This window comes from Phalaenopsis equestris, unplaced genomic scaffold, assembly GCF_001263595.1.
Source record: "Phalaenopsis equestris unplaced genomic scaffold, ASM126359v1 Scaffold001225, whole genome shotgun sequence".
Taxonomy (NCBI): domain Eukaryota; kingdom Viridiplantae; phylum Streptophyta; class Magnoliopsida; order Asparagales; family Orchidaceae; genus Phalaenopsis; species Phalaenopsis equestris.
The window spans coordinates 31088-50055 of record NW_018165664.1 but is presented as its reverse complement, the minus strand read 5'-3'; the positions used below and the strand labels follow the sequence as shown (position 1 = coordinate 50055).

The window sequence follows — 18968 nt, the reverse complement described above, 5'->3', positions numbered from 1 at the left end:
TGTACTTTTTTTCTAATAAACATTTAAATTATTTAAATAAACATAAAAATCCATGACTTATATTCACCACTACTGACTCTTTTATTGAATACTTAGTGTCATTTTAATTGAAAATTTGATCATTATATATATAATGTTTAGTTTTAGTTCCAGGACAAGTTCATCTGTAAATCTTAGATATATTTAGGTTTATTTTTATTTAATAATATTAATCATTCATAATTATTAAAAAACTCTAATAATAGTCAAAATCTTGGCTATTATTATGTCTCTATATATTTATCGTATAAATGTAATCAATAAACTATTAAACTTCTAAATTTACTCTTAAAGTTAAAAGTTTAATTATTATTATTTTAACTTTGATAAAAAATTTATATTAAAATCATATTTTTTTATTTTCACTAAAAGTAATATTAAGCATAAAATATTAATTTAACTCTCTAATTAATTTATGTAAATTTTTTCTTCTGAATTAATCTTTCAAATGCACGCATGCGTGTGTGTGCAAATATAATATCTTAGTTATCAACCATTTCTCATTAATAAATTTTCATTAATAATGATATCAAAATAAAAAAAAATTCTAACCTCACTGCTTCGACCCTTTGCACGTGAGAATTTTCTTGCCTATTTACTGTGCCCGTGAGTTTGCAATTAAGTTTTGCCTCACGTTCGATCAACGATCGGCTTGCTCGTGACGTTGCCTTCCTCCTTTGCACATTCAATCACTCATGCGTCTGATCGGCTTAAGCCTAAGCCGCCTCTTGCACTCTCTACTCTCAATCCCCCTCTTCCTCAATCCTCCCTTCGGTTTCACACTAGAGATTATTCAACTTTGATTGCTTCGCTTCCTTTATAATGATGAAATTACTAGCTGGCCATCCACGCTTTGACTCCAATGCTTTTTATATCATTCGTCTTTGTCCCTCCTATTATTAGTTGTTAATTAATTATTTTTGGTTTTATATTTTCAAGTATAGAACTTGCAGTTCTAGCAATTACCTCACCTCATTGTCAAGTCGATTAGTAGCTCTGACCACCTTTCTTCATATCATTGACTTTGTTTAGTCATTTTTTCTTAGCCATGGTTTGATTAGGTGATAAATTAAGGGTAAATTCAGCTCACATAAGACCAATATGAAATTCAAATTTCTCATGATCACAGCCAAAGCATACAAGTTTCTTATAAGTTCTTCATGTGTTGAATTATAAACTGCACTTGATAGGGCATAAAATTTTCTGTTAGTGTGGGATAAATTAAATTTTTCTTTTTTTTTTTGACAATCTTCTTGGATGACATAACCTATGACTGCTTATAATGATAGTTAGGTCAGGTTGGGTCGACTACTTCCCATGAATAAAAAATTATAGCATGCAATAAGTAGAGATGATAGAACCTTCGAATCTTGATTGGATTTATCATCATTCACTCCACCAATCTTTCTATATTGTTAATGCTAAATCTCTCCTATTCTGAAATTAAAACTCTTCTATCTTAAGCTATGCATTCAATGCCTATGAAGTGAACTTAATCAAAACTTATTTATTTTCACTAAAGAAGGTAATTACTTATAGGGGATTGCATTTATGAGAAATCTAGAACCATATCATAAAGTTATCGTAAAATGAGAGTAAATTCACATTATATTGCCTTATCTAAAATCTAATCTGCCTTCTAAAAATTTGTTCTGGAAATAATCCTACTTTATTATCCTTGTTTAGTGCTCCATCTAATGTCAGGTTTTCATTGGAGATTGTATGAACAGAGAAAGGACCAATCTATTTTTTATATATGATTTTGTTTAGTGAGAGGTCTGGATACCACAATTAACCCAAGCAATAATAGGAAATCAAATATTATTGCATAATTCAAAATAGAAAAATACAATCTCATAAAAGGAAATAGAAATAACATAGACACGACACACAAACTCAAGTTGTAGTATGTTACCGGGATGGTAGTCGTCAGCTAGGTGGATTGGGATGGGTTCTGGTGGCTGGAATGGTTGGATGATGGTGTTTGCAGCAAGTAGGGGCTTCCGGAGGACTATTTTGGGGACGACTGTGAGTGTAGGGTGGCTGGGAGAGCCCGGAGGCAGCGGCCTGGCTGTTCCAGGTGACGTAAGCGAGGGAAAGGGGATTGTGGCAGGGGGCAGCAAGATGGAGGTCTGGAACAGCGATTGTAGCAGGTATGGAGGGTTGAAAAAGCGAACGGGGAGGGCTGGAACGGTGATGGCAGCGATGATGGACAGCTGGTACAGCAATGGGGAATGCGGTGGACTGCAGAAGGCAAAAGAGGGCTGTCCTGGGTGGCGGCGGCAAGGAAAATGGCGAGACTGTGAGGAAACTGTGGGAAAACAGCAAGCAGAGGCTGTTCCGGGCTGCTGCAGTAGGTAAGGGATGGTCGGAGCGATGGGGGGAGGATGTGGAAGGGAATAGAGAAGATAATTACTACCTCGGGATAGATATAGCCAGAAGACCACTCGAACTTGGGATATGGTCCTCGAAGGGAAAAAGTGAGCAGTTGTCCCAATACAAAGCACACAAAAAAAGTAACCCTAAAACATCCTGAAAGAAAGTATAGGTAATATGATAAATAGGGAGGGCCACACTTCTCTTGGCAGCATCCCAGGCCAAAGGAGGGCCAGCCGACCCCTCCAATTCCTGAACCAGTTCAGTCCAGGTGAGTAAGTGGCATTTGCTGCGCCAATTTTTTGACGCCCCGTGTCATTCCTGGTGGCGGGCGAGGCTTCCAGGCCCCCGTATCAGGTCTGGTCCTGGTATTTTTGTGTGCAAAAAGACTATTCTTAAAGCGTTCCATTTCATTTGGATTTAGGATCAATGCTGGTGAATGGTTTTTTGTATTATCAATACTGTCTACATGAATGCGTGAACGTTTCTTGTTATTAAAAGAAAACAATTCATCTTAAAATTTGTTAGTATCCTATCTACTTGACTTGATTAGATTAATTGGTTTTTAAAGAATATTTTTGTTTAGTTCTTATCCTGTTTGTTTAACGTAGGTGGAAATTAAAAGGGATGACCACCAGAAAGAAGTCCGCATATTTACTGATGCTGGGAGAATCCTGAGGCCACTAGTTATTGTTGAGAACCTGAAGAACGTGAACAAATATAAAGGAGGATTTGCCTCTTTCCAGTCTCTTATGGATGCCAAAATTATTGAACTCATAGGTGTGGAAGAGGAAGAGGACTGTCGAACTGCGTGGGGAGTAAAGTATCTTTTTAAGAAGGATGATAAACAGCCTATCGTTAATTATACCCATTGTGAATTGGATCTTTCATTTCTATTGGCTTTGAGCTGTGGAATCATTCCATTTGCTAACCATAATTTTGCAAGAAGGGTCCTTTACCAGGCAGAAAAACACTCTCAGCAAGCAATTGGCTTTTCAACTACCAATCCTGATATAAGAGTGGACACTCTCACCCACCAGATGTACTACCCACAGAAGCCACTTTTCAGAACTATGACAGCTGAGTGTCTGGGTATGTCTGATTACCGTTTTGGAAAGGGCCATATTGTAAGACCTGAACTTTTCAATGGCCAAAATGCTATTGTTGCAGTAAATGTTCACCTGGGATATAACCAGGAAGATTCATTGGTTATGAATGAAGCTTCAGTGCAACGGGGGTTGTTCCGTACTGAACATTTTAGGAGCTACAAAGCTGATGTTGACAATAAAGAAAATTCCTTGCGTCTTAAACCCAAGGACAAGGTGGATTTTGGTAAAATGCAAAGCAAAAGGGGTCGTGTAGACAGCCTTGAAGATGATGGTCTGCCATATGTTGGTGCATATCTAAATAGTGGAGATATTGTTGTAGGGAAGGTTGCGGAATCTGGAGAAGATCATGGTGTAAAACTGAAGCACACGGAGAAAGGTGTGGTGCAAAAGGTGCTGCTTTCTTCTAATGATGAGGGGAAGAACTTTGCTGTTGTGACATTGAGACAGGTTTGTTTTTTTTTCTTTTTTTTGGTATCTGGTCGTACTACCCTTCGCTGGGAATTTTTTTAATATTTTTAATCTTGCTTATATTTAAAGTATTCATGTCATAGTTTTTTTTGTCAATTTTTATGTTTGTTGTTGACAACTTAATACAACTCTCTATTTTTCACATTCAGGACTTGGGACCAATGACAGTGTAAAAAAATGATCTTAATTTTTTAGCATTAAATGAAAGTATGACACTCACTAGGACACAATCGATGGAGCAAAATGATTCATTCGACCGACCTCACTTAATGACAAAAGCTTCTTGTTGTTGTTGTAATCCTGCTTGGATGTGAACTACTAGGGAGTCTTAAGGACTTTATAATTTCTGGAAAATTTGTGTAGTATTAGGATTAAATTTGTTTTAGCATTTGAAATAAACCTGCTCACGGAGTCTGGGATATTCTAGTCCTTATTACAAGTGGGACTGTTTGAAGCAGTGAGCAGGTTGCCTCCATCAAGCTTCATAGCTTTAAATCTACCCTCTCCATAGCACATATGGTTGTTGATGCAGTGCAATAAAACTAAGTTTAGTCAAGATAAATGGACTTGTCATAGCCTAAAGAAAATGAGTAAAATAGGGCTCGAATGGACGTGAATACGTATGATGTCTCTTATAATGCTGACTTTTTATATGTTATTAATATATTGATGTGATAACCCTATGCAAGCAATAGTGCTTATCCAGGGACTTTACTCTTTGGACATTTTAATGACAATTTCTTATCATAAATAAAAGGTCTGTTTGGGGCGACTGTAGCTTATTAAAAAGTTGTTGCAGAACAACTGTAGAGAAATCTGCTGCGCAGAATTTCCGTGCAGAAGCTGGTTGTCAGTTTATTTTTTGTAGTTTTGAAACTGTTGTGTTTTAGTTGTTTCTGAACAAATCACATTTCAGCCCCTTTACACAGCAAAATGTACTCATCAACCAAAACATTGCTATTGCACGACAAAATATACCACCTTTTATCCATTTTTTATGAGAACAAAATATACACAACTCCGGAAACATTGCTATTAACAAATCCACCATAATATTTCATCTATATTTCAAATTTTCACTCAACAGCAACAAACCTTTATCCCACTAAGTGGGTTCAGCTACATAATTTGTTTTCTTCATTGCGTCCTATTGAGTGTCATATTTTCATTTAATTCTAATAAAGTAAAATCATTTTTTATACAATATGTTCAAGTCTTTCTAGGTATATCTCTGCCTTTCTTAACATAAGTCGAATCTAAAACATCTACTCTCCTAATCGGATCATCAGATGGTCGACGTTTAGTATTACCAAACAATCTAAGGCCACCCTCTCTAATTTTGTCCGCCACTGGAGCTACACTAACCCTATCACAGATATATTCATTTCACATTTTGTTTCTAAATGTAAAGCCACTTATCCACCTAAGCATTCTCATCTTGGCTTCTTTTTTGTGCTTCTCTTTTAAAGGCCAACATTCAGCGCCATAGAGCATTGCAGGTCTCACCACCATCTTATAAAATTTTTCTTTCAGTCTCAGTGGTAGTTCCCTATCATACAATAGGACTGAAACATTCCTCCACTTCAACCAAATTCAACCAAAACTTCAACCAAACAACTTGAATTCTACTAATAACATCTCCATCTATATCACCATGACTTTGAACAATGGACTCGAGTTGTCTAAAGCGTTCACATCTATTAATAATTCGATCTCCGTAGCATTTTCTCCAACCCTTTTAATTTCTTAAATACATAAGATATTCATCTTTCTATGAATCATAATATCAACTAATTCTATGAATTCACCTGTGAGAGTACCTATATTTCAAGATTCTATCCTAATATTAGTTTTATGGACTAGCTTCTTTACTCGCATTCGTCTGTAATGTGTGAATTTTTACTTATTTGACACTACACCAGGACGCCGGTGTAACGACCCTGCACACTTTTCATTGTATTCAGGTCGTGCAACGCGTTGCTTTCAGGGGACGCCATAGTATTTACACAATGATAAAAAAGATTCATGTCATGATTTTTCGACAAATTTTACGCTGGTCGTCGACTACCTAACACAACCCTCAACTTTTCACATTCGGGGCTTGTGAACTGGCAATGATTATGTTTTTCAAATTCTCACTCAAATGTTAAAATTCATGATAAAATTTCAATCCATATTCATAGCATATACAACATCTGAAATATTGTTGTTAACAAATTCACTGCCATCTTTCATCCAATTTTCAATTTCTCACTCAAGTATAAAAATTCATGATAAAATCTCAATCTATATTCATGACATAACATCTGAAACATTGTTGTTAACAAATCCACCACCATCTTTCAGTCACTTTTCAAATTCTCCCTCAAATATCAAAATTCATGATAAAATTTTAATCTATATTCATAACATATACAACATCCGAAACATTACTATTCACAAAACCAACACCAACTTGTATCCATTTCCAAATTCCCACCCAAATATCAAAACGATATCGGGTGGAGCAAACCACAAACCATGCTTTTGGGTGCTAGATATGTAATTATCCCAATAAAACTAAAAGGAACAAGTAAATCCACAAACTGAACAGACAAAAACGAATTTGAAATCGCAAAGCATAAACCAAACAAAGCCTCCAGAAAAAGGAGAAAAAAAGATGTCTCTGGTGCTATGTATGTAAAAATCCCAAAATGAGAATCTCTTTGCAAACCATATGCCTAACAGAGCAAAGTTACCAAGAATAGATGAGGGGTAGAAGATACCAGTGGAAGAAGGAACCAAACGCTATGAAACCCTCGTCACAGGAGTCGGTGAAGGAAGGAAAAAGACGAGAGTATAAAATACTTTAGGGAAAACGAATACGGGACAGGGGGGAGGGGCGGGGGGGGGGGGGGGGGTGCATGAGAGTAATAGAGAACCGGAAAAAGCGCAAGCGTACCGCGCAGTTTGTTGTCGGGATTATTGGGAGCGTTTAATAAAAAACACTCGTGCCTTCCAAAACAAACGACCGAATTTGCAACGGGGTGTTGCGCCATACCATCACCGCCGCGCCAAACAGACCCAAAATCTTTAGATTGGATGGATGATCGATCCATGTAGAGAGTAGTATGATCAATTGAATTATGAGACAATATGATTATGGATCATGTATGATTGCACTTTTTAAAGTTATTCGGTGTCTTTTTCTAGACACCAATTTTGTTATATTGTTGTACACCTATGAACTAGTTTATACATAATTTTTAAATATTTTTACGCATTATATTGAAATGAACATTGATTGCTCATCATCCATTTCTCTCTCAACCTCCTTGAAGTTTTATCCCATTTCCCCCTTTCTATCTGTTGGCTTTGAGCTCTTCCTTCATCATTTTAGTGTGTGTGTGTGTGTGTGTGTGTGTGTGTGTTTGTGAGGGAGAGAGAGAGAGAGGCCATAGTGGTTAATTCGAAGCCAATTTTGTTAGGGGTCTTTCCAGCTGAAATATAGGACACTAATTCTCTACCTTAATGGTCAGTTTTTTTTATTCCTCACATTTTTTATGTGTTTGTTAAAACATTTCTGATAGATTTTCAACGGATTTTATAAATGAAATTTTGATGTCTCATATTTTCTTATTCCTATGTATTGTTATCTTGATTTGACGAGGGATTGATGTGATTGCTATGCTCCAATGATGATTAAATCATGTATTTGCTTTATTTCTTATTTATAATGTCGTTCATGACAATGATAGATTTGGCTATCGATCATGTTGCATGTTGTACCATATTTAACTGTTGATCTCCATATAATTTTCATGACACAACGATCATACCAAAAATTTCTACGAAGGGTTATATATAATAGAGGCGACCAACAATGACGGCTCCTATATCAAGTCTAAATTATTTCGATCAATGACAAGTCTGCCCAGTCAATGTTAGTTTGCGAAATGATTTTTGTTGAAACAACAAAAAAAAATATTATGGGTCCTGCGTGAGCACAAAATGCGATATATGTGTGTGTGTGTGTGTGTGTGCCGCTTACTCCGACCTATTGGTTGGCATCCACAGTATAAGATCCCTCAGGTCAAGGGTTTGAATCCACAAGTTGGTCTTAAGAAGGTGGTACTCGAATTGTTAGGCACATTAGGGGTGGCTATAGGTTCGTATAATAGCCTCTGGCCATTCCTTTAAATATATATATATATATATATATTATAGAAGGTAAATTCATTGATGTAAAATAGAATATACAAAGGTTTTAGTGAGTGGGTACAAAGAGCCCATTCACAGGGAATACAACTCACTCAAAAATAGACTTTAAAATACTCGTATACCAAAAAAAATAATCGAAATACTCCTATTCATGGTGGGTGGATTTACCACTTCCCTCCCCCTGGTTTTAGGGAGAGAGTCCAACACCAAACTGGGATGTGGGCTTCCGCCCGAAATTATCAAACAGTTATCCTGAAAGTTCTTGAGTTCTAGCATTCCTTTTTTCTTCTTCCTAGATGTGTAAACTTGTCATTCATCTGCCAGTGTTTATCCCATCTGATCTATTTGTGAATCTTCGATGGAGAGCTCACTCTGGGGGGTATGTTGATTCATAAATTGCTGAGCCGTCTCAGCCTGCAGCACACCTTGATCATGGCGCTCTTTCAGGGCTTGATTACTCTCTTCTCTTGCGATAGATGATTCCAAAACACATTGGCTAACATCTACTACAACCAAATTCATAGTATTTATGATCTGAGGAAGAACTGTCTCAATAGCAGTGGGAAGTAGCTGCAGATCTGGTTAGTGAGGAATAGCCTGATGAGACAAATTTTCATTCAACATTTCTGGAAGATCTTTAGTTTCTGCTATATTTTCCTTCACTTGGGTGATGTTATTAGAAACTGCAGAATCTAACTGCACAAGAAGGTTGGATCTCAAATGTGGATGAAGTCTGAAACATTTGGCAGGTGTGTGCTCAATCAGCTTACAGTGATTACAGTAATAGGTATTTGTTCTGCGACAATTGACTGTCAATACCCATTGTGGGCAGTACCAAACCATATTTCTTCCACATTAGGGAGGGTGATATCACTTTCAACAAGAATCCTTGCGACCGAAGGCCTAGATAAGTTGAAGGTGTGTATGTCCAATTTCATAGGTCTCCTTAATGCACCTTCAATAGAATAAAGGACTTGATAATTAAAGTAGTGCAACTTTAGGCCAGGTAGTTTAAATCAGATTGGAACTATAGGGGGTTCTTGGCTAGGATCAAATTTAGGAGACCATTTGAGAAATTTCATAAATTTCCCATCAATTATCATATACTTGTCCAATTTCATAGGTCTCTCTAATGCACCTCCAATAGAATAGAGGACTTGGTAATTAAAGTAGTTCAACTTTAGGCCAGGTAGTTTAAACCATATTGAAACTATAGGGGATTCTTGGCTAAGATTGAATTCAGAAGATCACTTGAGCAATTTCATAAATTTTCCATTAATTGTCATATACTCCTTGAAATATATTTTGGCATAGTTTTCTACTTTAGATAATTGTATCATCACATGTCTCTAAAAAAGGAGATCAACATGTTCCAATAGTTTCAGATCTTCTAAAGCATTTTGAACAATTTTCATTTTAGTATGTCCCAATTGGAACTTCCCAATGAGGGAAAATTTGCGCTTATCAACTAGGTTGGAAACTTCAACCTCAGAGAAAAATAGAGCTAGTTTGCCACTCTTTCTACTCGCCTTACAATCCCCCTAGCCTTCAAATTGTTCATGATAAACTTGAGGGAAAACCTTATCTGTTGATCTCACAGAGCCAACCATATCAACAACAGAAGCCTTCCCAAGGTATAAAACTAAAGCAGCCAATGATTGAGGAGGAACATAAGCCATAGAGCTGAGAGTCGAACAACGTGTAGCTACTGGGTTTGAGTCGTGACTTCTATCGGAGCTCTCGTGCGTGTTGTTGTTGTATAAAGCCTAAAGCTTTCTTTGCTGCTCGATCCGCAGAGCAGGGATCAAGCGGTGCGGGAAGATCACAACAAAAAAAGGATCGTGACACTGTGCAAGGCAAGCTCGCGATAATTGAAGGAGAGGCGAGGTGTTAGGAACAGTGAAGAGTGCAGTCAAGGAGAGAGCAAACACCGAATAGCTGAGGAGACCCTTTCTTCTTCGAGCGCAGACGACTAAAGGGAACAGGTGATTCAGTGTGGAAAAAGTTGGAAATCATCCTTGAACGAGCAAGTGAAGTCGATGAGGCGCGAACTCTTCTTCTTCAAGCACGACGAAGGACAAAACAAACGAAGGATGACGAAGCAGACGATGTCGAGGCGCAAACTCTTTTGACGACTAAGCGAGAATCAACGAAGCAGACGCCAGAGTTCGTCATGCGGCGAAACCATAGTAGAGCCTCCCGCGATGAGTATCAATATATATATATATATATGCTGCAAGCCGTAGCCTGTTGGTTGGCGAGGTTCATTGTAAGTCCCCTTAGGTCACGAATTCGATCCCCTTTGGCGCAGAGTTCTCGAATAATTAGGCACATGACGCGGGCTCTCATTATTGGGCCTCTACCAAATATCAATTTCCTTTTGACATATATATATATATATATATATATATATATATCTATATATATGATCAAATAATTATATATGTATAATTTAACAATACGTCTATTAATATATACTAAGCTCTATATTATTTATAAAAAAAAAAGCAAAGAAATTAAAAAATCCCTCTCCGCCTTTCTTCTCCCACAGAAGCCTTCTTCCCTCTGCCGATCACCACCCCAACTCCGCCATCTCCTTTCTTCCGTCGATGAGCTTCCGTAAGTATTCTAACTCTTGTGCCTCTCCCATGCAGTTCTTCATGTGTGAAACCCTCCGGTCGGCGAGCTATCACACAACAACACTTTTTTCCGACGATCCATTCTTCGTGTTGAAAATCAATCAGCCGAGCCAGATCTCCCTTCTCTTACTCACACAACAATTTTCTCCTCATCCTCATGCAAAAAAGAAACCAACAACACTATAGCCTGCCACCTCCATCTTTGTAATTCGGCGAGCTCCACAGCTTCATGCCTTCATCCACTCTTCTGCAATTTTTTTGTTAGATCCACCTCATTGCCGCAATGCTCCATCACCAGAACCTGCAACCAACTCCCCAACAGCCATTGTGCCTCCCTTTCCAATTTTCACACGAAGCCCGCAGCTCACACCGGCATCTTTCCCATCCCGCAAAAACAGCTGCAGCCCACTGCTGTTCTCCTCAGCGCACGCCCAAACTCTTTCAATGGCATCGCCCACTGCTTTCCTGAAAACCCACAATAACCCGTTCTCTCTCTCACCCAAGCAGCAGCCTGTCCACCTCTTTCACCTGCATGCAACCTGCTGGCTGTTGCTCCAGACTGTGAATGGCTCAAACAATAATTTGTTTGCTGTCCTTCAAGCTAATCTCACCTCTATTACAGCAGCAAACCAAATCCCATGCAGCCCCAATCGTCCTCCTTCTCTTCTATCTCACGTGACTCCCGTACCTGTTCACCATCTTGTAATGTGCGAAACCCATCCAAGGAGATCTCCGCTTTCCTTGATAACAATAACAAATCATCAACCTGCTTGTTTCGCCGGCAGCTAGCCCGACACCTCAATCTCCCTTGACAGTTGAACTTCCTTCAGCCAAAATCAGCTCTACATGTTGCTCCCTATGACAAAACCTCAGCCTATTTTGGATATTTATGCAGGTACTTGAAGGTCAACTCTAGAAGTAGCAGTTTGGGGTGTCCATCTCGGCGGGGAAACACTGTTTTGCTTTTCACAGGTACCTAGAGACCCATGCACGCTTTTAGGTTGTGGGTTAAAATACCCTCTGGCCGAGGTGTCTTACAATACCTATCATACATGTCTTTTTAGCGAGGTGGGAAGGTCAATCACTCATCTTACCTCCCCACTGGAAGAGAGGATGTTGGAGTGTTGCCAAAATTCAGACTGATAGGGAACCTTAACGTAAACAATACCTAAACATGAGTTGAAAAGAACAAAATAAATACTTCAACTGATAATTAAGTTAAAATTCAATTCCAAAATAAAAAAAAAGTTCCAAATTGAAAATTAAAAATGAAATTTGAACGCTAATCAAAACCTACAAGGGACTCGATAGCTCACCTACGAGGGCGAATACAACCTGTAATAAACTCAGTCACTCGGCAGTAAACATAAGCAAGACCTACAATGAATTCGTAGCCCGCCCGCTAGCACGTTCAAAATTCTTTATTAAATATTCAAAATATTTTGTTGTGATTCTAATGCAAAAAATTAAACGTGTACCCTAAACCCTAAACTTCTGAAATATTTGAATTAGCGTGTAAGTGCACTATACAAATGCACCAAAGTCTAGACAATTACATTAGGCAAATGAATCAAAATGCATGCTAATATGCTTACACAAACACATCAAAATATGTGCACTTGACATCTTAACTCCCTCGTGCTCCGACCATCGTACCGAAAGCTCAATCATACGGTTTGAGAATGCTGCACTAGCTTAAATTAAACTGAATATTAAAACATTGACTTTGAAAAAGTGTTTTGAATGCTTAAAACATCCATTTTACCTATGCTCTAAATAGCCTACAAATAAGCAAATTTTACGAAAAAAAAATTCTTTTCAAAATTAGATCTGAATATAAAATTATTCGTGCTCTTGATCTATTCATCATGTCCATAGGATAAGTTCATTAAGTCCCACTGGCTCTGTCTAATCTTTCTTCTAATAAGGACTGAAGTTCATGAGACTGAGTGACACTTAGTCATTTTGATCCTTCTCGGCGTAGGGATAGAAATTGAACATTAGTTTATATAAGAAATGGGGTGGATATTTTATCTCTAAATTCACATAAAATTATCAATTCTAAAATGAATCTTCATAAGCAGATCAGAGTTGATAAGTTCAAATTTCAATTAATATTCTATGATGATCGAGTTGATTGAAAATTTCAACTATAGGGGTTTACTCTCAAAGCTAAATTTCAAAATTCATTTAAAGGAATTCAATCCATACAATTCTTGAACCCGATTCTTTGTGGGTTGGACAGAGTCGACAAGGTTCAAATTAAATGATCAATCACTTCTTAATGATTGCTGTCAAGTTGATATAAAATCTCAACCGGAATGGTATAATTTTCAAAATCAATTTACAATAAATATCTACTAAAATTTAACTATCACAATTTAGAACCCAATATTCTATCAGTAGGGCAGAGTTAACTATCAAATCAAAGGTCCAATTCAAATATGTTCAAAATTCCCATTGATGGCCAAGTTGATAGATGCTTTCAATCGAAGGGGTTAATTTTAAAATTAAGCTTCAAAGTTCAAATTTTATTTGAAATTCAATCATCAAAATTATTGAACCCAATCCTCCGTAAGAAAAAATGAAGTTGACAATGTTCAAATTTTATAAATTCCCTGATAATGAGAGAGTTGATAGAAGATTTCAATCGAATGGGTTAATTTTTCAAAGTAAGCTTCAAAATCTATTTAAAATTCAATTATTTCAATTCGTGAACTTGATTCTTTGTAAACATGATAGAATTGATAAGGTTCATATTCAATCATGTCTCAATCCTAAACCCAATCCTTTGCAAGCAATATGACATGGTTCAACTCTGGTAAAAATTAATAAAATTCTAAAATTCATAAAAATTATTAAATATTAAAATTAAAAAAAACCATAAAAATTTAATAAATAAAAATTTATCCTCTCCGCACTAGTTTGTCAATGACGATAAATTTATGATTGACCTCAGCTTACATAGAGATAATATCATATTAAATATACTACTATATTTACTCTCAAATCAATCAACACCAGTAAGGACGTGGCCCGTGCCTTCTGTCTGCGTGGCTTAGCGAGCTCGCTCCACAAAAATTGATTAAGACTTGTTCCCTCTGATCTGGTTGTTGTCAAAAATGACATCATTAAATTACGGTCACGGTTGTGGCTTGTTGGTTCTTCAACGACTCTCTGCTCTGTGAGACATGAATCATATGATATATTTGATATGAAACAAAACTTTCTATTATCCAAGCTTGACTCAAAGTAGTCCTCTTAGATAAACATTACCCTTGGTCTATAAGATGCTTTTGGACAAAGTAACCCATTGTTGTTGACTAGGATCCTTCGGTCAGGTTGGGTTGATTACCTCCTTGGACTAAGTAAACCATGGTTCAAAATAGCCCAAGATGGAGTCATGAGATCTTGATCGGGTTCACATCATTCCCCTAACAATATGCTTTTAAGCGCAAAATGATAAATTCTTATAATCTAAAAATTTAACCAATTTCATAACATAAAACTCTGAAGTGCTGCCATTATTCGCTGAGTAATCAACGCCTGCTATTAATCGAAACTGCTCTCTTGTTATCGAGATGGGTAATTAACCATAGGGCCTTGAGCTAATAAGAAACCTCAAACCTCATATAAACAACTCCTCACAAAATGAGTGTTAAATATCTTGGTAGTGTCTTATCTATAATCTCATTTGGGTTGCACAACCATGCTTGTTTAATAAAGGGATATATTCACTATACAATAAAGCTTTGGGTTGTGCACAACCATGCTTGTTTAGTCAAGGCGTCTGGGTGAGTCATCTGCGGTACTGCAGACTAATCAGGGGTCAATGCTCCACCAAGTCTCTGGAGGTAAACAATGTGAAGTTTCTCTTTTATTCTCCCTTCTTTCGTCCTCTTACCTCCATAAAACAATGTATATAAACTCCTCACCATAAACATTGTTCTGGCCTTTTGCATTGGGTATGCGGTGCCTTATGTCTTCTAAACCTTATCTTCACCATAACATTTACTGGAGTGGAGGGCAGAGAAATGCATTTTTGTTTTCCAAGTAATAATGTAGGATAATGTGGCTATCTTAGGAAAATCTCTTATTTATTTCAGTTTTTAAATCATGTTGAGTAATTTGATAGTTATGTAGAGAGGGACGGCGGTTGTCTTTCGTTTCAAGTCCTCGTTTACGGGAAGTTGTTTGCTTCCGATAGCTGAGCATGAAAGAGGTGCCGTGAAGAGCAAGATATTATATCCAACAAAGCCATCAGCTGTGTCATATTAATGGAATAAAGTTAGGTTTTGAGGGGTTATAAGTAAAAATTAAAATTAATGCAACTTTGATTAGGAAGAAAAATCGAAGTTAGATGCTTTTTGTTTCACAATCGTTTATAAAAATTTCCTTGGTGTTCCAAATAAATTTGCTTTTCCTTTTAGGGGTATTTACATACATACCACACAATTCGTGCGTCTTACATATATAACACCTAATCACCATATTTACAGGCATACCACTCAAATCTTTAATATCACATAAAAAATACCACAATCACTATCTTTTTAAAAAGTGAGATGCATCTTTTCATGCATGGGTTTATGACATCAAGGTGTTATAAGTGTAAATATCAAACTTTAAATGTTAGATATGTAATATATATGAATAGTGTGGTATTTATGTAAATTTTCCTTCCTTTTATTAACATTCCTTAATTCTTCTTTCTATCACTCAGCATAAGAACATTGCCTTGACATATGTTAGCTCGTGCATCAATAATTACATGAATCTTTTTTTTTTCTTACATGCCCTTAAATGGCTGAAGCTTTATCCTCTTTTTAAGGAAAATTTCGAGTATACATGACTACGAGGGTGGAGGGGTTGTCTTCTGTTTTAAATCCGCACGTGTGAGTGATTATTTGTTCATGTTAATCAAACATGACGAAGGTGTGGTGAAACCGTTAGCTAAGAAATCATATAAAACCAAGGCATTTGGCCTTGTCAGATCATTTTCTGGAGCGCATTTAGGCTATTTAAAGCATTTACAATGAAAATTAAAGTTCTGTATTTTTTATTTGGAAGATGAATAGATTTTGCACGTTATTGCTAAAGAAAAGTATACAAATGATTACGATTGCTCTGATTAACCTCAACTTTTCATCATACAATGACTGTAGCTCATTCTCTTATGGTTGCAGGTTCGTTCTCCTCGTTTGGGGGACAAATTCTCAAGCATGCATGGCCAGAAAGGGGTCATTGGTCTACTGGAGCACCAGGAGAACTTCCCTTTCACTCGTCAAGGCATAGTACCTGATATTGTCATCAACCCACACGCCTTCCCCACCCGGCAAACACCAGGTCAATTGCTTGAAGCTGCTCTTGGGAAAGGAATTGCTTGCGGAGGTTCAACAACATATGCCACTCCTTTCTCTACCCCCTCCGTTGATGTCATATATGATCAGCTGCAACGGTATGATGTCGATTTTTCGATAAATTCCTTAATCATAATAAAAGTAGATCCTGTGATTTATGGATTTCCTATATTTACTTTGTTGTATATTTATTTGAAGGGCCATTTACATGCATACTATTATGGGTGTAAATGGGCCATTGATTAATTTTTATTTGAAGTGGGTCATGTTCAAAATAGCTCACAAACATTTTTTTCATGTTCGGCTCAAAAAAATGTTCGAAAAAAATGTTCGTGTTTGTTTTCAGCTTATGTTCGGCTCGATTTAACTTGTTTAAATTAATTAGAAAAATGGATAGAGTGAGCTAGATTCAAATCTGCACCATTTCTATGCGATAAAAAACACAATCACATGGCCACAAGAGTTGCAGCGATTTAAACATTGATATTAATATATATAATATATTATTATATAAATACTATATATAATTTCTTTATTTTGAGCTAAAATGAGGCGAACATGATGGAACAAAGGGTTGTTTGTGTTCGGCTCATTTATAATTCAAGCTCAAAAAAAGTATTCATATTCGGCTCACTTATTTAAAGAACAATTCAAAAATGAGCTACTTAACGAGTCGAACACGAGTTGTTCGCGAACAATGAGCTTGTTGACAGCCCTGCATACATATATAGCATGCAAACTTTACCTTTTACGCTTTTACCACTCAAATCTTTCATATCGAATCAAAAGCATCACATTTTCAACTTTTAAAAAGTGAATGGACCTTTTCCTGTATTGAGAAAGTGGAATATATCTAAAAATTAAAGTTTAGGTGCTAGATATGTAAATACATAAGAATTGAGTGGCATGTATGTATGTCTTCCTTGTTTGAACTTCTAAGGTATAGGTTTCCACCCGTCTTAATTACAAATAGCTAGACTTTGGCGCCTGTTGTATTCAGGTCCGGGTTTTGTCGATGGGGAAGCGAAAAGGTTATAAATGGCCGCACAGGGGAACTGATGCAGAGTATGATCTTCATGGGCCCAACCTTCTACCAAAGACTGATACACATGGCGGAGGATAAGGTGAAGTATCGGAACACCGGCCCGGTCCATCCACTCACCCGGCAGCCGGTGGCCGACCGGAAGAGATTCGGCGGTGTTAAATTTGGGGAGATGGAGCGTGATTGCTTGCTCGCCCATGGGGCAGCCGCAAACCTCTACGAGAGAATGTTCACACTCAGCGATTTCTCTCAGATGCACATATGTCAGATCTGCAAGAGGGCTGCCAACGTCATACAGAGGCCGGTGTTGGGTGGTCGGAAGATTAGAGGACCTTACTGTGTGTTCTGCAAATCAGCAGAAAATATTGTGAGAATCAATGTTCCATATGGTGCAAAACTTTTATATCAGGAACTTTTCAGTATGGGTATCTGTCTTAAGTTTGAAACAGAGGTTTGAGGTGTTTGGCTAAGCTTTCTGAACTGAGAATTCGGGATGTAGTCTTGTGGTCTGGATGTTTTAGTTATGCTTAGCTGGTTAGTTTTGGCTGCCATGGCTGCCTGCTCAAACAATTTGATGTTGAGGTTTAACTATGTGGTTAAAATGACTGCCATTCTGGCTCATGTAGATATTATTATGTAAGGCTTTTGCATCTGGTAATTATTTAAGTTTATCCTTGTTTTTTTTTTTAAGTTTTTTGGGCCTTAAGTTCATCGTTTACATGAATTAATGATGGGAATAATATATTTCAAATACTTGTTAGTTAAAATGCTAAATGTAGAGTATTTAAATATTTTTTTTTGTAGCATGTGCCTTTATCCCACAAGTCAGTGATTTTACCCATCAGATTGGTGGTTTTACTAAATCACTGATCATGGTTGGTTAGCCATGACTTATGCTAAATAATAAGTCAAGACAATTATACAAGTGGATCTTATAAGTAGTCACACGTATATACGAGTCTCGTGAAGTAATTTTTAATCTTTTTTGGTACTTTATTCACGCAGCTTCAAAGATTTTATGAGTAAATTGTTAAAATTAGTTTGCACAAGGAAGACCGTTCGGAATCTGCATTAAGTTCTCTAGATAAATCTTTTATTTTTATTCTTCAAATTTTTGTTTGTTCTCTATTATATAGGATCTTGTAAGCATTTCTAGTAAGGTTTCAATATTGCTTGTTGATGTGTGATAGAAGATTCCCGGTGTAGAGTGATTATTTGGAGTCTTAGTGTTATATGAAAGTTTAGCAAACAGTAAGATAATAAAAGAGTAGCAAGAGGAGATGTATCTACATTTTATGTGGAAAATTTTGGAAAGAAAAAATCTTGGAGCTTGGTCTAAAATAATTCACTTTTTTATAGTGAGAAAAAAATGCTCACTCTGCTCCTGAGTGAGGGAAGATGAATTATAAAATTAATGTACAATGATATTTTAGCAATAATAGTCATAACGAGTAGTGAAGGTCCTAGTCGATTACTATGAAGACGAGTTCGTCGTGAATGTTGTAAATGGTGATTGTAGATCCAGTTTGTCGTAAAGGCCGTAGTTGAAAGCTATGATAATGATTGGCCATGTAGGCGGTAGATGGTTGCTTCTGGGTTATCTGTTGGTCATAAAGATTGTAATAGAGAGCTATAGAAGTTATGAGCTGTGTAGATTGTAATTGGTCACATAATCCGCAATGGTGAGTTGTGAAGACATCCACAAGCTGTAGAGACCGAAGTTGGGAGTTGTGTA

At 36.9% G+C, this 18968-nt stretch overlaps 1 protein-coding gene across 2 annotated transcripts in view; it reads left to right on the top strand.

The window, feature by feature from the left end:
- LOC110033567 (DNA-directed RNA polymerases IV and V subunit 2-like) overlaps nt 1-17928 on the top strand; it is a 39353-nt gene extending 21425 nt beyond the window's left edge. For both annotated transcript variants that reach the window (XM_020737597.1, XM_020737598.1), the window contains exons 6-8: nt 3027-3971; nt 16018-16289; nt 17192-17928. In XM_020737597.1, coding sequence (XP_020593256.1) covers nt 3027-3971; nt 16018-16289; nt 17192-17690 — 1716 coding nt within the window. In that variant the 3' untranslated portion in view covers nt 17691-17928. The remainder of the gene's footprint in view (nt 1-3026; nt 3972-16017; nt 16290-17191) is intronic.
- The last annotated feature ends 1040 nt before the right edge of the window (nt 17929-18968 follow it).